This window comes from Megalobrama amblycephala, linkage group LG10 (assembly GCF_018812025.1).
Source record: "Megalobrama amblycephala isolate DHTTF-2021 linkage group LG10, ASM1881202v1, whole genome shotgun sequence".
Classification (NCBI taxonomy): Eukaryota; Metazoa; Chordata; class Actinopteri; order Cypriniformes; family Xenocyprididae; genus Megalobrama; species Megalobrama amblycephala.
This window is the reverse complement of record NC_063053.1, coordinates 17,236,260-17,254,230: the sequence shown is the minus strand read 5'-3', so window position 1 is coordinate 17,254,230 and position 17,971 is coordinate 17,236,260. Positions and strand designations below refer to the sequence as shown.

Sequence of the window (17,971 nt, the reverse complement as noted above, 5' to 3'; positions counted from 1 at the left end):
TATGTAGCACTGACATAGTTCTCTCTTACACATACACACACACAACCTGAATGATCAGCGAGAAAACAACCAGATAAGCCTTCTAATGATTTCAGTTTACTTGGAATCAGTACCGTGGTTAGTACAAGCCCTCATGGTGATGAAGTGGAAAGTATTTAACCTATTCCCAGAAAGGAACTGGCAGGGTACCCAACCACCCGCGAACACAGAAGAGGCAAAGACTTGTGGGAGCTTGTAATAAAAGATGACAGAGATTATACATATTCAACATCAATTTATTGTGTGCAAAAGAGTACATTTAAAAAAAAAAAAAGGAAATATGAAGAACTGACTAAAGAATGAGGATGAGCTTTTCTCCAAACGAATACACAATATTTTTGAATTTCAAATCTGTGAAAAATTCCAGCACAGATTGCATATAAATATGTATACATTTATCAGACTTAAAATATCTTGTTAAAATACATTTCAAGACTGCTTCAGATTTGACTAGTGTTTCTATATCATCGTTACATGGGATTAGAGCATTTCAGCACCCCTGTCTCTTTAAAAAAAAAAAAAAAATGCCCCGAGTTTACATCAAAACATGCAAATGTAAAGTACATTAGTAGAACATACTTGGTAAGTTATTGCAGTTAAGAGGTTATGAGTATAGTTATGAATGTTAAAGAACTATTCTCCTCTATGTGTCTCATCCTTGCCGGTATTCCCTGATACACTTTACAGTGACACAAAATCATTTCTCTTTGCTGATAATTTCTACCAATGTCTCTTAACCTGCTTTAAAAGTCCATGTCATTTTTTTCTTATTCTTTCTTACTTTACATAGATCTTTCTATTTGTTCTACTTGCCAAAAGCCCTTTGTGTCTGTTCTTAAAAACCTGTAAATCAGAACCAATATCAGTACAACAGAGATCCAGATTACCACAAGCCCTAAATGTTTAGCTTGTCAGTAGTAGTACAGTATTTTAGAACTAAACCTCACCATTTCTACCATCTCCATTACTGCCAATGACTTTAACAAAACATAATAATCATAATTCATACAAAAGCAATATGATAAAACATCACTGGCAACAATGCCTGGTTCTTTAATTGGTCTTATCACAGAGATACATGCAATACTATAACAATAAAACATATATATATATATAGAATGCAGTTTACCAGCAACTGCAAAAATATCATAAATCAGTTTTACATTAGAAAACAAGTGTCCACAGTGGGCTTGGGTAGTGAGATGTCCATGTCCAGGGAGGAACTTCCTGAAAGTCTTCACCTCAATGCACTGAACAGCTCTCTCATTCTGCAGTGAGAGCAGTCGTACGAAAATGCCACAGTCCCTCAGAATAGTGAAAAATAGGAGACAGGAGAGGTATAATATGTACAGTCCTGGAGTGTATTTAATGTGGAATGTGCAAAGCTTACACAATGTGTATGTTTGGGCATTCATGAAGAAATAAACAGGCATACTGTAACATTTGCAGTTTGGATACAGCTATTCTCTCGTGACGGTCGCGTGCAACTTCCCGAAACGTTTTGAAAATAGTGAAGACAGAGCAGAAAAAACGCTGCATCTGTCAGACACATCCTTCCTTCCCCATTTCCCTCTAAGCACATTTTCCGCTACCGTGCAGATGTTAGCAATGTTCCTAAGGAAGGAGATGAATAAATGTGGCTGGGAAGGAGTTTCGAGAGGACCTGATGGAATTCAGGTTTGCTCTCTCAGTTGGATGAAGTGTTGTCATTGAGCTGGTCTGAAGGGACAGTGAGGTTTTGGATCTGGCGGTACACAAAGTAGAACAGTTGTGGCTGTGGGCGGCTGTGCAGCTCGGCCTTGATCCTCTGTGGGTGAGTGTCCATGGCCAGCTGCTGTGTGGTTTCATCTGTCAAGAGGAAAAGGGCGTAGTTTTTTGGGTCCGAAACTTTAAACTTGTCCGCGCATATCTGACACACATCCTCCGTTGTGGCGTAAGGTTGAACCTGAAGGGTTTTGGCTGTGCAGCCATTGCTTGCATCTTGCAGTGCCACCCGCAAGTAGTTCTGAAAATAGACAAAAAGAAAATTAGGTGTAAATACCAATACATATTAAGCTCTGTACTCCCATAATTAAGTTATCAAGTCATAAGTCATCATATTATTATTACTGCTAATAGTTCTTTATTGCTATTATTATAATGATTATTATTGCAAATAGTCTTTTCTGTACTTAAAGGGTTAATTCACCCAAAAATGAAATTTCTGTAATTAAGTACTCACTCATTCCAAACCCCTAAGATCTTCCGTGTTTAAGTCCAAACGCCGGCTCAGTATTGTCCGGCTCCTGCGTCAGCATCTCACGCATGCGTCATGCTGCTCAAGTGAACGGCGTCGGCCAATACTGAGTCAGCGTTCTGATGTAAACACGGAAGTGCTGAACTGCCTTCACTGCGTCAACTGCGTATGAGACTGACAGGGTAGAGAAGAAATTGTTGCATAAAGTCGTTATTTTTATTTTGTTTTTGCGCACAAAAATTGTAAAATTAAGGCTGAACCACTGTAGTCATGTTGACTATTTTAACAATGTCTTGAATGACGGTAATTATGTTGCTTTCTATAGGGGATAAAAAAAAAACAAACAAACATGGATTTCATCAAAAAATATCTTAATCTGTGTTCTGAAGATAAATGAAGGTCTTGCGGGTTTGGAACGACACAAGGGTGAGTAAATAATGACAGAAATTTCATTTTTGGGTGAACTAACCTTTTAATAATCACTAAATTTAGTTCAATTTATGATAATTTCTTATCACAGCTAAATAATTATTGAAAGTAAAATAATAATATTTTTTATTGTTAGTATTACTGCTAATAATTCTTTAGCAGTAATAATAATGATGATAATATTTTAATAATAATAATAATTCTTCACTGCTATTATTATTTGTATTATTGTAAATATATTTATGTTCTTAAACTTATGTTTTAAAAGGAGAATATATAAGAACTTTACCAGGGATTTACCTGGAAATCATCCACAGATGGTGTAGTACGCTGGGTTGTGCGTCTGCGGTGCCACTGGTGCAGCGTGTTACGGGTCTCAGAGCTCAGCACACGAGCTGCCTGGTCCTCCTGGAAGTTCTTGATGAGAGACATTGCCCCATATGCACTGGTCAGGTAATAGCCTCCTACAATCAGATAAGAAATATTGGAACATTAAAAAAATTGTCTGACAAAATGGTGCAATAACTTGAGTAGTAACTGCAGTAGCCCACACACAGTGGGGTCTAATGTACCTTCTCCATGAAGCAGTGATGGGTCCAGTAACTCCATCATGTACTGTATTTCAGCATCCAGCTGTGGCATGTCACACTGGGCCATCACATACGTCAACATGGGCAGGAAGTCATCTGCCCCATACATCCTCCCTGCCAACAAAGATTGAAATCATCAGTCAATGCAGAAGTAATATAAGAATTCTATGCACAACCACATTCATGCATTTCACACAACTGCATCACAATCATGTACCTGAGTTGTTCTCCATTATGGTGTAGATGAGCTTGCACACACTGAGAAGCAGAGACACTTTTTTCTCTGGCGAGTACATCTTGCACATGTTGTGGAACTTGTGGCGAATCTTCTCTATGGCCACAGGGTCAGGAGGCAGAGCACCATCCACGCCCATCTCCTGGGGCTGCTTGGATTTGGCCAAAACCAGATTCTCCTTCAGCTGCTGCCATGTCCCGCTGCCCACCTGGAAGTCCCGCAGAGCTGCCTCTATCACAGGCTTCAGGGGCTTCAGCACACACTTGTGCATGGCTTTCTCCATCACCTGATCTAGAGAGGAAGAAGTAGTTATGTAATAACTATATTGAAATAATTACATAGAATAGATGTATAACAATGGGTAATAGGTCTAAGCTAGATGCAGATAATGCAAAAAAAAAAAAAAAAATATTGTATAAAATATTGTAATATAGATATATTTTATAAGTTTATTTAATCTCTAAGAAATTCTGTGCATATCTGTTGATGACCAAGGCTGCATTTATTTGATCAAAAGTACAGTAAAAACAGTAATATTGTGAAATATTATTACAATTTAAAATAACTGTTTTCTATTTTATTAAATTTTTTAATTAAATTTATTCTTGTGATGGTAAAGTTGAATTTTTAGCAGCCATTAGCGTCTAATATGCTGATTTATTATGCTGATTTGGTGCTCAAAAAACATTTCTTATCATTATAAATGTTAAAAACAGTTGTGCTGATTAATTTTCAGGATTCATTGATGAATTGAAAGGTCAAAAGAAAAGCATTTATTCAAAGTAGAATGGTTTTGTAACTATGTAAAAGTTACTTCACTGTCACATTTGACTTGCTGAATAAAAGCACTAAATTCATATATATATATATATATATATATATATATATATATATACCTCATGTGTTTTGGAATTTTTTGGTCCACTCCATTATAATTATAGAAGGTAAAGGAGCAGAAAAAAATTGGAACTGAAATCTCAAAAAAAAAAAAAAAATTTTACAAAATGTCTCTGTCAGTCTATTTGTGGCTGAAATGTCTGTGACCATGAGTATATTGACCGGGATCTCGGATGTGGCTCATCGTTCCATTTCCTCCTTTATAGGGGAATACCTGCTCGTATTTTTACACCTGCTTTTCCAAAACAAGTACAAAATGTCTCTCGACAGCTCAACAATCTACGGTATGCTCACATATGACTACAACGCAACAAGTTTTGTCTTGTAACTTTGATTGTGCAAGCAGGGCTTGAAGACCATACCTAAACTGTAAAATCATCTATAAACTGGAAGGAGTGTATGTGTAACAAAAATCATCTGATCTAAATAACAGAACGTAATGTTTAATCAGGCTTTGGAAAATGCTGACAGCAACGCTTCTGTCAGCACACTGGACCACTGAGGGAAGCAACAACGTCATAAGTGGCGGCAACAGACATGCTTTTGTGGCACTGCATATGTGTTTTTTATTTTTAATGTATAGTATTGAATGCAAACTAATACCATTTGTGTGCTTCATTTTCATTTATTTGGGTCTATTACAAATGTAAATTTTAAGTGCAAGTGTAAAACAAGTCTAATATGTTTTTAAGGCAGACTGTTTTCTTGGAAAACAGTGCATTATGTCCACATAAGTTTGGATGATTTCACATCACAACTTGTAACATGATAGTTTACCCGTCACTTCTCCGTAAACGTCTTGATCATGTGTGGCAGTTTGACTCAACTGCTTGTGACTGTAACAACTAGTCAAACCTGTTTTCAGAAATCCATATGACATCAATGTAAAATGTAAAAACAAAGCTGTTTGATGGCAGTGGACACAATGGTGTCAAATGCTATCTACAAGTGTCCAAAACAATCGCCAAGCGGAAATACCAGATTCCTTTTTTTTCCCACCAGCCAAGGCTACAGATACTCCCATTCACAAAAAATACATATCAGAAACACAACTAATAAATAGCCAGATCATTGTGCCTTTCATCGGGGTGTTTCAGATGTCTGACTTTAGCTCTGACACAGCTGAATCACTTAAACAGTATCGGCTGTTGCAAATGTGTTTATATGGTCATCTGTCCCAGGAGAGAGCAAACAGCTCGGTAAACAAGCCCCGCTCCTATCACTTTTGTGAGTGATGCAAAGAGCTCTGCTAATGAAGGCGAGACGGTGGCACAGATCCAAGGATTTAAAGGAACTGAACTGGTTTGTAGTTCCACTTAAGAGTTTTATTCTGTGGAACAACCGCAGACAGAGTGAAAGCGTAGTAACTGGAATCCACATATATTACATATATAACGTATTTTTTATTCATTTCGAAGATTCTTGTGAATTGGGCCCTCGATATTTGGCTAGGATGTCACTGCACATCAGGTCAACAGGAAACCACAGCACTGATGGTGACAGGAAAGTTTACAGGAATGCAGCTCAGATGAGAAACTCTCATTCATCAAGGCCACCTCTACTTAGAAGGCTATCTTCCAAGGCTTGTAAACATCCTCTCAAACAATCTCCTGTTCTCCTTAGCCCTCTCCTACATAGCACTCTCTCTGTCTGTCTCTCGCTCCATGTCTGCCCTGCAGTCTGGAAAAAGAAGCCACAGTAATAGGAGAAGTGAATCCACTGATGCTTCCCACACAACGAGCACACGTTAGCGTTAAAGTTAGGAGACAAGGCCGCAAATTACGTCACAGCACAGAACAAAAGGCACACACAAAACCAGACAAACAGACCAAATAAAATTCCCCTTCATAGTCTATTGACCCCTCCAAAGAAATGAAGCCTTCAGGAAAATGAATGATAACTCCAAAATGAATCTCTAGTCTCAGACGTGTTTTTAAGGAAGTACTCAGAATAGAGCAAAGGCACAACAACAACAAAAAATCCTTGGGCCTGAAGTAGCAGCAATAAGTCTTTCCAGACACATCTCGATAAAACAGAGTGTCATAACTTACTTTTGAGTCATAACAGGGTTGAGCAGGAACACTGACTTAAAAACAGACCTCAGGGGAAAAAAAGGGTGACAATATCTGTCAGAGGTCATTAACTGTGTATTTAAGCTTGTTTTTATTGCTTTGTTAAGTCACAGAAAAGGATTGCTCTCCATGGCAGCATAATCTCACGGCTATGGCCTTTATTGTGCTGGGCTTGTTTAAGCACAACACGAACACAACCAAATCTGCCAGTTCACACAGACAGCAACATCAGGTTAGGAGCTCTGAACAAGAGCCCTTTTTCTCTACATTCTTGCCTGACACCCACATACTTGATGCCTGAATCAACAAGCAGGAGGGGTTACGCCAGATCATAGAAGAGCTATATTGGAGACATTGGCTTGTTTGGCTGAGGTCCATTCTGGGAACATCTGGAAAGTGATCTATTCCTCAAAACACATTGCAGAGCAAAACTTTGTTTACAACCCATAAGAGAGAGACGAGGAGGAGGAGGAGGAAGAGGAAATTTCCTGAAGAACCAAACCCGGCTGAGCTGAAAACCATCATTAATACTTTAGAAATCAAAATTAACCTGAACCAAATTAGTCATAACTAAGCTGCTTCAGCATGTAGATTTGTTGGGCTTTTACAGTTAGTGTGTCATTGTATAAAGTATATAATTGCCTGTCGCCGACAGTTAAAGGCGTGTGGCCAGTTATACAAAAGCCATACTAACAGTTCTCTGCCCACACATGAATATGCCAGTGTATATCTCAGCTCAATGTGCCTTGTGTGTACCGCTCACGCTGAGTAAAATGCCTCCAGGCCGAGATGAAAGGAGGTTTGCCTCATGCACACAAGCTCACAGGTTTAACCCTCAGAGATCCAAGCATTCATATCAATGTTGTACTGTTTGTTTACACCCAAATACATGTATTAAGAAGGCATTGGTTATAAAAATCATTATGATATTTATCATATATCATTCTGTAAACAATGTCTCATTTTTAAAATATTTAAAAAATATATTATGGAATGTATATATAATATATCTCACTTTCCATTTTTTCTGAATGTTGCAGATATAAATAATCCAAAACAGCGCAATGGTGCAATGATGTCAATAGGCAGTAATCATGTTGTGTAATATTATAAACTGTGCTTGTTATGGCATTTTAAATAGTAAATATTTCCCTGCCACATTTCTTGTTGTGAAACATTTGTAAGCAATTTAGCTACAATGAATCTTCGAGGGTAAAAGGCCTGTAACCTGACAGTATTCAACATGCCACTGGACATAATGAGAAACAGCAGTATTCTCCACACACACAGCAAAGTGCAATTATCACGGGTTTAATATTATGACCTGCTGCATAATATAAATGCTCTGCAATTCAAAATATACTATTTTATTTGTACATATAAAAGGTCATATTTGTTGTGCTGTGAGCAGTGCACCACAGTGTCCTTGTAAACCAGTGGCAATGGAGACAGAATGGTGACTCATTTTACAGGAAGATTCAATTTAGAAATCTGAGCCCGAGAGAGACTCTTCCAAAGTTTTTTAACTCTTTCCCCGCCAGTGTTTTTTTTAATAAAAAAGCCAACCACGCCAGTGTTTTTGATAATTTTCACAAAAATTTTGTGGGCCCCCAGAGTATTTTGTTGTATCAATATCTGAACATGTCAAAAGAAATAACAGAGCCTTTGCTTTTAAACACACAAACAACAACAAAATGTTTTATTCTAGCTTCATGCTTTTTTTTTTTTTTTTTTTTTTTTTTTATTGTGATTTTTAAAAAAAAAGAATATGAGGTGCATAAGCAATGCTTTTATCGCTTGTTTCTGTCCGTTTTCTTCGCCTGTGTTTTGATTGGAGATTGTCTTTCAGGAGATGAGTAATAGCGCCCCCTACCGTATAACAATGAAAAAACGGAAAGCCAATGGCAGAAGAACCGTTGTCTCATAAAATGACAGAAAATTCTGTCAATGGTGGGGAAAGAGTAAAATTCTCACTCAATTTTCCATCCTATAGATCCATAAAAACAAGCAACATTATTCCGCTGATTATTCCTAATAGTTCAATAAGGAATCTGTAATGATTATCGAGTCATGAACAAGCTGGCAATCCTATGGTACACAGCTCTTACTAGATGAGATCTGTCTTTAGTAATTGTATTATCACTGTATATTAACCTTGACTACAAAGACGCCAGTTTACCAGGTGTCAGAGGAGAACAAATGTTATTATTTTCTTTAATCCAATGCACTGAGTGTAAGTTAATCAACTAAGCGCCTTAATGCTGCAGAGGACTGTCAATTTAATGTGTTTTAGTGCTCAATGGCCCAGTCCCAAATGGCACATCTGATGTGTACTTGTGGTCTGGCGATGGCCGCTGCATGTGACATCCATGAGACTGCAGAGCGTCCCATTCGTCAATTCGATACCACATAGTGTTATCACTCAAATAATTACGTCATGCACTTATGCAGCAAGACAACCACATCAGTGTGCACTGAAATTTGATTCAGCTATTCGTTTTTCATTAGTTGCCTTTCATTGAAAAAATGTCGATAGTTAGGGTGCAATGTATAGATCAGATGGCATAATCGATAATGTCAGCTTGCACGCTAATTATTATCACAGACAACACATATTACCCACCCCTACTTCCTTTGTATAACTACTGGCACCAGAGAAATCAGTGCAATTTCCCTTTCTTCCCTTTTGTATTGAAGGAAGGAAGCCTTACCAATTTGATCTTCAGGGATAAGGGACTCAATAGGTGGGTCAAGCTCCGAGCTCTGCAGCAGGTAGGACTTCATCTGAGTCATGAACTGCCTGAGAGTCTGCAACAGGTCCAAGCCCGACGTGTGGCAGCCGCGGTTCTCCTGCAGGAAGCTCACATAGTCCTGCACCAGGCAGCCAAAGTAAGTCCCTTTATCCCTAGATTGCTCAACGATCTTCTGAATGGCTCTCCTCTCGGGTGTCCTCAGAGAATTTAGAACGCAGCTCACTTTGCGCAAATGTCCTCTTAGTGCACGTGGCAGCATGAATGTACCAGCACCGTTCTGCTTCTTTGACTTGAAGGGTGGTGGCACCTCCTGATCGCTCTCCAAGTTGATGCCGTCGTCTTCTTCCTCTTCCTCCTCCAGGCTGCTGTCGCCAGTGGGACGTTCAGTTCTGGAGGGACTGGCTTCAATAGGCAAGGAGAAGCTGTGGGTGAAGTCGAGGGAGTCTGAGGACGAGGTAGAGATGCTGATGTCACTCAGTCGCTCTCGTCCTGTGGTGCAGTGCTCATCTGCAGGGCTGCTGTTCTCCAGGGTTGGGGTGTTGCACGAAGACATCTTGGCCAGGCTCCAAGACACGGCATCATCAATTGTCTGGTCATCCAGGGCCATTTGGCAGCGGAGACCATCTACGTCAAGCAGGCCAGAGGAATTCTTACTGCGAGATGAGGGCACCAAGATTGGCTTACTGAACTTTTTGGGTGGGGAGGATGAGGGAGATAAGGAACTAAAGGATGATCCCAACCTCCCCAGCAGGCTGCTCTTTTCCTGAGGCGTTTTGATCCAACAGACCGTCTCAGGCATGGTCTTCTGTTTACGGAGAACTGCTGATCTGCCGGAGGCAAAGCGGGGAGGTGGGGGTCGAGGTGGTGGGGATCTCTCACTCTTGGATCTACTCACACTTATGTGTGATTTGTTTTGTTTGCTGCTTGTACTGCAGAAGATGCTGCTATCGCAGTTCTGGCGATCTATTCTATGCAGCGCACTTTGGTGGTGCTGAGAGCCACCTGCTTTGGCCGGGGATGTTTCTTGCTTTTTGGATGAAGGGTCAGGTTGGTGTGTTTGCAGGAAGAGGGGATTGATGAAGCACAGCGCTCCGTTGGATTGACTGCATTCAAGTTCAGAAGGGGTCCGAGTGAATGGGATGGCTCTTGGGGAGAACTTAATGCCCCACTCTTTTAGTCTCTGACTGTCACAAACAGTCTCCCCAGACACAGAAGACTTCTTCTTATTGCACAGTTCAGAGTCCCAGAAACCTGCAATAAAGATAACACAATGAGGCTCCATTTTAATAAAAAAGACATTAAATTTGAACAAATGAAAAGTTCATTCTCTGAATTTGATGAACTAAGAGGCATTTAACAATTAGACAGCTGAATCACATATATATATATATATATATATATATATATATATATATATATATATATATATATATATATATATATATATATATATATGTATGAGATATACACTTTTTTTTTTTTAACATAATTACAGAAGAATATAAAAAAAAAAAAAATAGAGCTACAATGCCAAGTGATTGACAAAAAAGCTCAAGAACATTAGCAAACATTTCAGATAATGTTTCTGAAAGTATTATCCTACAAATCCAAGCACCAGCATTCAGAACACAATGAAAAAAATCGAGTAGGCGCAAACACAAAACCACGGAATTCCATGACAGAAACGAATGAAAAAAAAGAAAAAAAAAAACATTGAAGTGAACAATCAACAAAATCTTAAAACAATGAGACAAGAAAAGGAGAATTAAACTTACGCTACTTTTAAACACTAAGTCTTCTCTTCAGATTTTATGTAAATAGTTTGAGCACAAAAGGTTACACGTCTACAGTCTATGCAGTGACTCTGCTGTCTGAGTTGTGAGTGGTAGAGTAGTGCTGATACACACACAGTAAATGGTGAGATCATGCATGCTGATGAGAAGGTGGGAGGACTTTCAGCTCTCAGTTCCTCCTCTCATATTACGCACTCGTTCATACTAAAGTCCCCCATTCAAATGTTTTCATTTGATGCAATACAAAAGAATGACTTTTCTGTGTTTTGGTTATGTGATCTTGCATTTTCAGTAAACAGACACTTTTTACTTTGATCAAGTTTTACGTAATCAACACTATAAGTACAGTACTATAACTATACAATATAACATAAAAAAAACAGAAGGGGAAAATGTTGTCCTTAAGATTAATGTGCTAATTAATTTACCAATAAATTGTAACATATTTAGAGATAAGTTTAGCATGTACTAGTGCTGCATCATTTAATATATTTTTATGGTAAATAAATTAAAATCTTTGCCAATTTTGTTTACAACAAAATTGGTGTCGTAAGGGCAGACATTTCAAATTATTTAAATTATTAAATAATAATAGCAATAACAATAGTAATAAATTGGCAGAAAACTAGAACAGAAATATAGGAGTGACAGGAAATCAGATTTTTTTTCTTGATCAGTTTCAGTTAACTTATAACTGATGACATCTGAGACGAGCAGGAAGTGTTTGCGTCACTCAGATCAGTTCTGCCGAAGCGACACTTGTGCAGGAGTGGAATGACTGGAAAACTGCACCTGTGTATACAATTGTACTTTTCTTTTTATCTTTTCCGTCTCTTCTTTGCCTCGCTCTCTGTAAACGAACTTAAAATGCTACCATTATATTGTGTTGCCTTTGTCGTCTCGCCTTTGTCTCTTTTGCTCTGTCTGCTCTCATTCTCAACGCTTCTCTTGTTGTCCTCACTTCACCCCCACAGTCAATGAGCAGCTGGAATTTTATCTTGGTGGAGTTTCTCTTGGAAATGATCCTAGTATGAGGTACCACACCCATCACTGCTCTCAGCTTAACTCTGCACAGCCATTTCAGCATTCATTACTGCCTAACCCTTATTATTACAGGTGGCATACCCTACCTGCCAAAACCCACTGTCTCACCTATCACATTCAGACTAGTATGGTCTTCCTGACGAAAATATGATCCCCTCTGAGATCTCAACTATGTCATTTCACAAAACTAAATGATGATCTTATTGCTCTTAAAAAAAACTCTTAGATTAAAACATGACCCTAAACAAGTCATTTACTGGTTTCATATTCAGATGATTAAAAAAAAAGCTTTTGACCCCAAATCAAATTTTGTTTTGTAATGTACCTCATAATCTCTGCTAATCAAACAAAACCACAAAAATTTAGTTTTCAAGATTTTATACATCTTACAGTCGTACATCACATACCTCAATTAAAAGTGCAAAGTTACAACATGCAGACAGTCAATGAATCAGACACAAAGCACACAGGCAGATCTCTGTTTGACAGAGACATCTGTGGTCAATTTCACCTAGCCAAAGTCTCATCAACCGCATATGTTGTCCACATGAGCTGTTTGTTAAATGCCACGTGTCGAATGTTGTCGTGTGTTTGCTGGCACAGTAACACCTGTATTGTCAATACACCAGGATGTATCTAACTGTTGTTCCGTTCTTCACTACATGCTGCATTCTGTAGTACAACAACATCCAGCATGTAGTGAAGAACAGAACATTCATATTAATTGGTTATTGGCCATAAAAAGAAAATAAGTATCAGTATATCATGTTTCGTTAGCATGTTGCTAATGTACTGTTAAATGTGGTTAAAGTTACCATCGTTTCTTACTGTATTCACGGAGACAAGACTGTCGTTATTTTCATTTTTTAAACACTTGCAGTCTGTATAATTCATAAATACAACTTCATTCTTTATAAATCTCTCCAACAGTGTGTAATGTTAGCTTTAGCCATGGAGCACTATCAAACTCATTCAGAATCAAATGTAAACATCCAAATAAATACCATACTTACGCGTTTAGACATGCTGCATGACGAACACTTTGTAAAGATCCATTTTGAGGGTTATATTAGCTGTGTGAACTTTATTTATGCTGTTTAAGGCAAGCGTGAGCTTGGGGGGTGGGGAGCACGAGAATTTAAAGGGGCCATGCGCTGAATCGGCGCATATTTAATGATGCCCCAAAATAGGCAGTGACAAAAATTAATAATAAAAAAAATCTATGGGGTATTTTGAGCTGAAACTTCACAGACACATTCAGGGGACACCTTAGACTTATATTACATCTTTTTAAAAAGACATTCTATGGCACCTTTAAAGTTGGTGGTTACTTGTAAATGAAATGCTTAGCTAAATGCTTTATTTTATCCATGTAAAACTGGTGCTCATCAACGATTAAACTTTGCTACACTGAGTACAGTATTAAAACTCTGACCTGAATTGCAAAAGTCCACAGTAGGTTTAAAGTACACACAGCATTACACCCAACACAGACATATAATAAACACATAAAAAGCTGAGGGTCATTAGAGTAGCAGTTATGGTGTCCGAGTAACGTTGAAACCCAACAGTCAGCAGTCAGGCTCAGTAAAACATTCATGCACAGAGAAGAAAACTCACCTCTTCCGAACTGAGCCACTTCCTCCAGATCTGTAAGGGTTTTCGCAGCTGCGATGGCCTCAGGGAGCTTCAGGGTGAAGGGTAGAACGTCCCTAAAAAGCACAAATGAATCTTGAGAAGAGCTAAAAACATTACAAACAGAGTGATAATACTAAACACTAAAGAGCAAGAATTTCCGTGCTGAGAGTCGTTGTCTGCGCTCGAGGAGAGAGTGAAAGAAAGAATGAGTAAGTGAGAGAGAAAGAGAGTGAAATAGTTGTTAATCAAAACCTGTAGGTGAGTTTGGCTGAGAGAGGGCTCTGTTTATCCACTGACTTTTCTGCGTGGCATTGGCACAGACCTGGCTTGGATTTGTTTGGTCTGGCAAGCCTCTTCATTACAGAGCTCATATGGGTGAGCTCAAACTATGTAAACAGTTTAAGACAAGCAAACAAACTTTGACTACATTCTCTTCTTTTTGAAGCAAAAGAGGCCATGTTTCCAGTTAGACTCTTCCTTCCTGTTATTATCCGTGTTGCACTGGAATGCAATTGAATCAGCATCATCTGGTTTTACTTTACCACAAACATTTTGGTTTATTCTCAGAACTTCAGGAGATTTTCTTAAAGGTGAAGGGTATAATTTCCATGCATTACAAAAAAACAACACCTCCCTCTTCCATTGGTCCAGTCCAACAGATAGTCCCACCCCAAACTCATGCCATTGGTTGAGCTAATATTGCTGTGTTAGGCTGAGTCTAGGATATACGCTTGGGTAATTATTACAAGTTTTCTTATAAAACAGCTTAGACTTTCTTATGGAAGAGGGAAGAATTCTTGAATAATATCTACACCAACAAAACATAATAGTTGCTGTCCTCCCTCTTTTAAATATAAATAGACCAGTACATTATCTTAGAAATAAAAGCAGGTTTTGTAGCAGTTTTATTTGTTTTCAGAATGGGATCATCTTACCTGCTGATACAGCAGAACGCCACCAGTCGAAAGAGGTCTGCAAAGCTGATCCCTGAGCCCTCCAGGGAAAAAGCTGTAATAAAGACACACCACAGAAGGTTACACTGACTGGAAATGCTATTGGAAAAAGTGGAATGACCTAACAGTCGCTCTTGAAGGGGAAAGTAAACAGAGCCAAATTTACACATTTAAACTTCTTTCACACAAGCTGCACAGGATCTGACCCACTTACTGTATGTCCAGAGAGTGACAGACAAAGGCAAAGAGAAAACAGAGAGATGAAATCATTCTAATATGCAGAATTGGTGCTCAAGAAACATTTCTTAATATTATCACAGTGGAAATATATATATACACACTTCATATATTTCTGTAAACCATGATACTTTTTTCAGCATTGTTTGATGAATAGAAAGTTCAAAATATTTATTTGAAACAAATCTTTTGTAATTAGGTAAAAGTCTTTTGTCACTTTTGATCAATTTAATGCATCCTTACTGAATTATATATATATATATATATATATATATATATATATATATATATATATATATATATATATATATATATATAAAATAGTGTGTGTGAAAAAAAAATATATATATATATAAATATTTATTTATTTATTTTTTCACACACACACACACATATATATATATATATATATATATATATATATATATATATATATATATATATATATATATATATATATATATATATATATATATATATATATATATATATATATATATATATATATTATATATATATATATATATATATAAAATATAAAATATTAATTTCTTTCAAAAAAATCTTACTGACCCCAAAGTTTTGTATGCTAGTGAATGCTGTGTATATCACAACACACATATATTGTACTGACATTCAGTACCACAGCATTCTTATCACCCTGTCATATGAAATGTGTGTTTGACAGAATAATACAATTCATAAATGAAGTTAAAGTGCCCCATTATGCTTTTTCGAATATAACCATTCATGCAATGTGTATAAATATAGCTCTTTGTGAATGTAAAAGGTCTGCAGAGTTTTAAAGATCAAAGTGCATGACAAATAAAGTTATTCTCTCCTAAAATAAATTCACAAGTTCACATTTACACATAATCAGATAGAGTAAAGTTTTGTTTCGTATTTGGCGTGTTGTCCGAGGATAGGGCTCCAAGATTGGAATTTGGCCCAGACCCAGAGTGCTCCCTCCTCCAAGGCTGGGACAGGAATAGTTAAGAGTGAGGAGATGGTGTGGAGGAGGGATGCTGGAAAACTGTTGTGGGACAGAGGTAAGTCTGCTGAATATTTACCTGCTGTCATGCTAATTTTGAGTTGATTAGTTCATATCACTGTGTATCAAGTGCAAAGGAAGCCTCCGAAGCTGAAATTCAGATATGGTAATGGGTGTTTCGTTTCCGACACACACTATAAGTGGTAGACCAATCACAACAGACTGAGCCATCTGACCAATCAGAGCAGAATAGGCTCATGGAAAGCCGTTTTCAGACTCTTTCAGAAATGAGGTGATGTGCATCTATGTTAAGAGAAAATAAAGCTGTTTTTAACCTCGGATAAATATAAACCGATTGTAGGAGACTCAACCAAAATTAGGAACCTTCAAAAGAGCATAATAGGGGCACTTTAAATCTAAACAAACAAACAAACAAACAAACATCTGTAGTTTATTATTAAGTTAACTGCTGCTCTGATAAGAGAACAATTAGACAGGATGTGAACAGGTAAATCAAAAACCACCAAAAATTTCAAGCAGGAGGAAGTGAAAAAGGTGACATACACACACACACTATTAGTGGTCTGCAAATGGAAAAAATTTGGTATAGTACTTACTATACTGGCTCTCTTTAACAGGGAAGTCCCGAACAATCAGTGTGTCACTGTCCATCCGCAGGGAAATCACCTTTTTCTGTAGTTTATAACACCTCCTCACCACAAAACTCTAGAAAGAACACACAAATGAAAGGAAAGAACATAATTAAAAATAAATGACAAAAGAATCTATTGTTGTTAAGCAAGTTGGCTGCTGCATCTGCGCAGACAGTGTCTTTACCCCTGCCGGCTGCGGCTGCAGAACGCGTCTGGCTTCCTCATCACTGAGTGACAGCAGCAACCATACAGAGTGTGTCTGCATCAGTCTGTCCAGGATGCTCATGCGTCTGCGTAGAGAGTCATACCCAGAATCCCTCACTCCAGGCGCACCAGCACAGGCAGAAGATTGCAGGAACAGACCACTCACCTCTCCTTCCAGACTACAAATATATGCATAGAGAGAGAGAAACTTTTATTACACAACAACACAAGATAATACAACACTTAGTCCTGGATCAGAGTTTTGTTTTTAACATTATAATAGGTCATTGTGGGTTTGGAAAGTAGGAGGTGGTATTACTGCCTTTGTCTCTCAAGTTGTAAAAGAGTTTAAAATGGTCTGTGACTGTGAGGATTAAAAATATAGAACACAATAAATAATACATATGGTGAAGAAGTGAAGAAAAAACGACAATACCAAATGAAGAAAAAAACAGATTAGAAGCTTGTTTTGTTTGGCACTTCAGTTGTTTTCCAAACTTTTGAAAGCTGATTGTGAAACACCTGAATTTATTTTCTTCCATGCACTCCTTTTAATTTCATGGAATTGCAGTATTGCAAAACCATGTGCTACGGCGTAAAAAAATAAGACATGCTCCACCTGCTGGAGAACATGGGAAGTACAATAACAAACACATAATGAATCTACACACAGTCCAAAAAGACTCAGCAAGAGACAAGACATTTTAAAGCTTAAATAAATACAAAATACAGAATGACTACATAAATCTGCACATTTATCTCCCTTCTCAGTTTAATGCCAAATACATCTATAACTGGCTCTGTGACACTTTCACAACTTGCTTAGTGTGTTTGAGAGATCCAACACAGCAACGCTAGCTCAAACAGTGACATGAGTTTGTTGCATTTTTAAAATCCTAAAACCGTTTTATTTAAACTTTTGTTTTATTAAAACTACTTATTTCCAGGTTATTTCCTGGTCTCAGACCTGTGGATCCCACTGTACAATTGAGCACAAATACAAAAGAACAGCATATAATGTCACCTAAAAATCCCATTAATGCCAGCGAGGAGGATGACAGTGATGAATGATGGACTCACCCCTGTAAGATCTCTGTCTCCGGCTCTCTGGCTGGCTGAACCATCTCCTGCTTTAGCTCTGAGATCTCCGTGGAGAATGTGTCAATCAGCTGTAGTAACAGACACACACAAAAACACCATACCAACG

General features: G+C 37.8%; 1 protein-coding gene across 5 annotated transcripts in view; it reads right to left on the bottom strand.

Moving 5' to 3' along the window:
• Window positions 1-259: 259 nt before the first annotated feature.
• Window positions 260-17,971, bottom strand: part of rin2a (Ras and Rab interactor 2a) — a 39,225-nt gene continuing 21,513 nt past the window's right edge. For 4 of the 5 annotated variants that reach the window (XM_048204964.1, XM_048204962.1, XM_048204961.1 and 1 more), the window contains 10 exons: window positions 17,845-17,933; window positions 16,745-16,943; window positions 16,525-16,633; window positions 14,662-14,734; window positions 13,709-13,800; window positions 9,210-10,502; window positions 3,512-3,820; window positions 3,277-3,408; window positions 3,005-3,168; window positions 260-2,044 (listed from right to left, as the gene is read on the bottom strand). In XM_048204964.1, the coding sequence (XP_048060921.1) occupies window positions 1,727-2,044; window positions 3,005-3,168; window positions 3,277-3,408; window positions 3,512-3,820; window positions 9,210-10,502; window positions 13,709-13,800; window positions 14,662-14,734; window positions 16,525-16,633; window positions 16,745-16,943; window positions 17,845-17,933 (2,778 nt within the window). In that variant the 3' untranslated portion in view covers window positions 260-1,726. Of the gene's footprint in view, window positions 2,045-2,993; window positions 3,169-3,276; window positions 3,409-3,511; window positions 3,821-9,209; window positions 10,503-13,708; window positions 13,801-14,661; window positions 14,735-16,524; window positions 16,634-16,744; window positions 16,944-17,844; window positions 17,934-17,971 lie in introns of all 5 variants that reach the window. The other variant, XM_048204965.1, reaches the window with a different exon arrangement.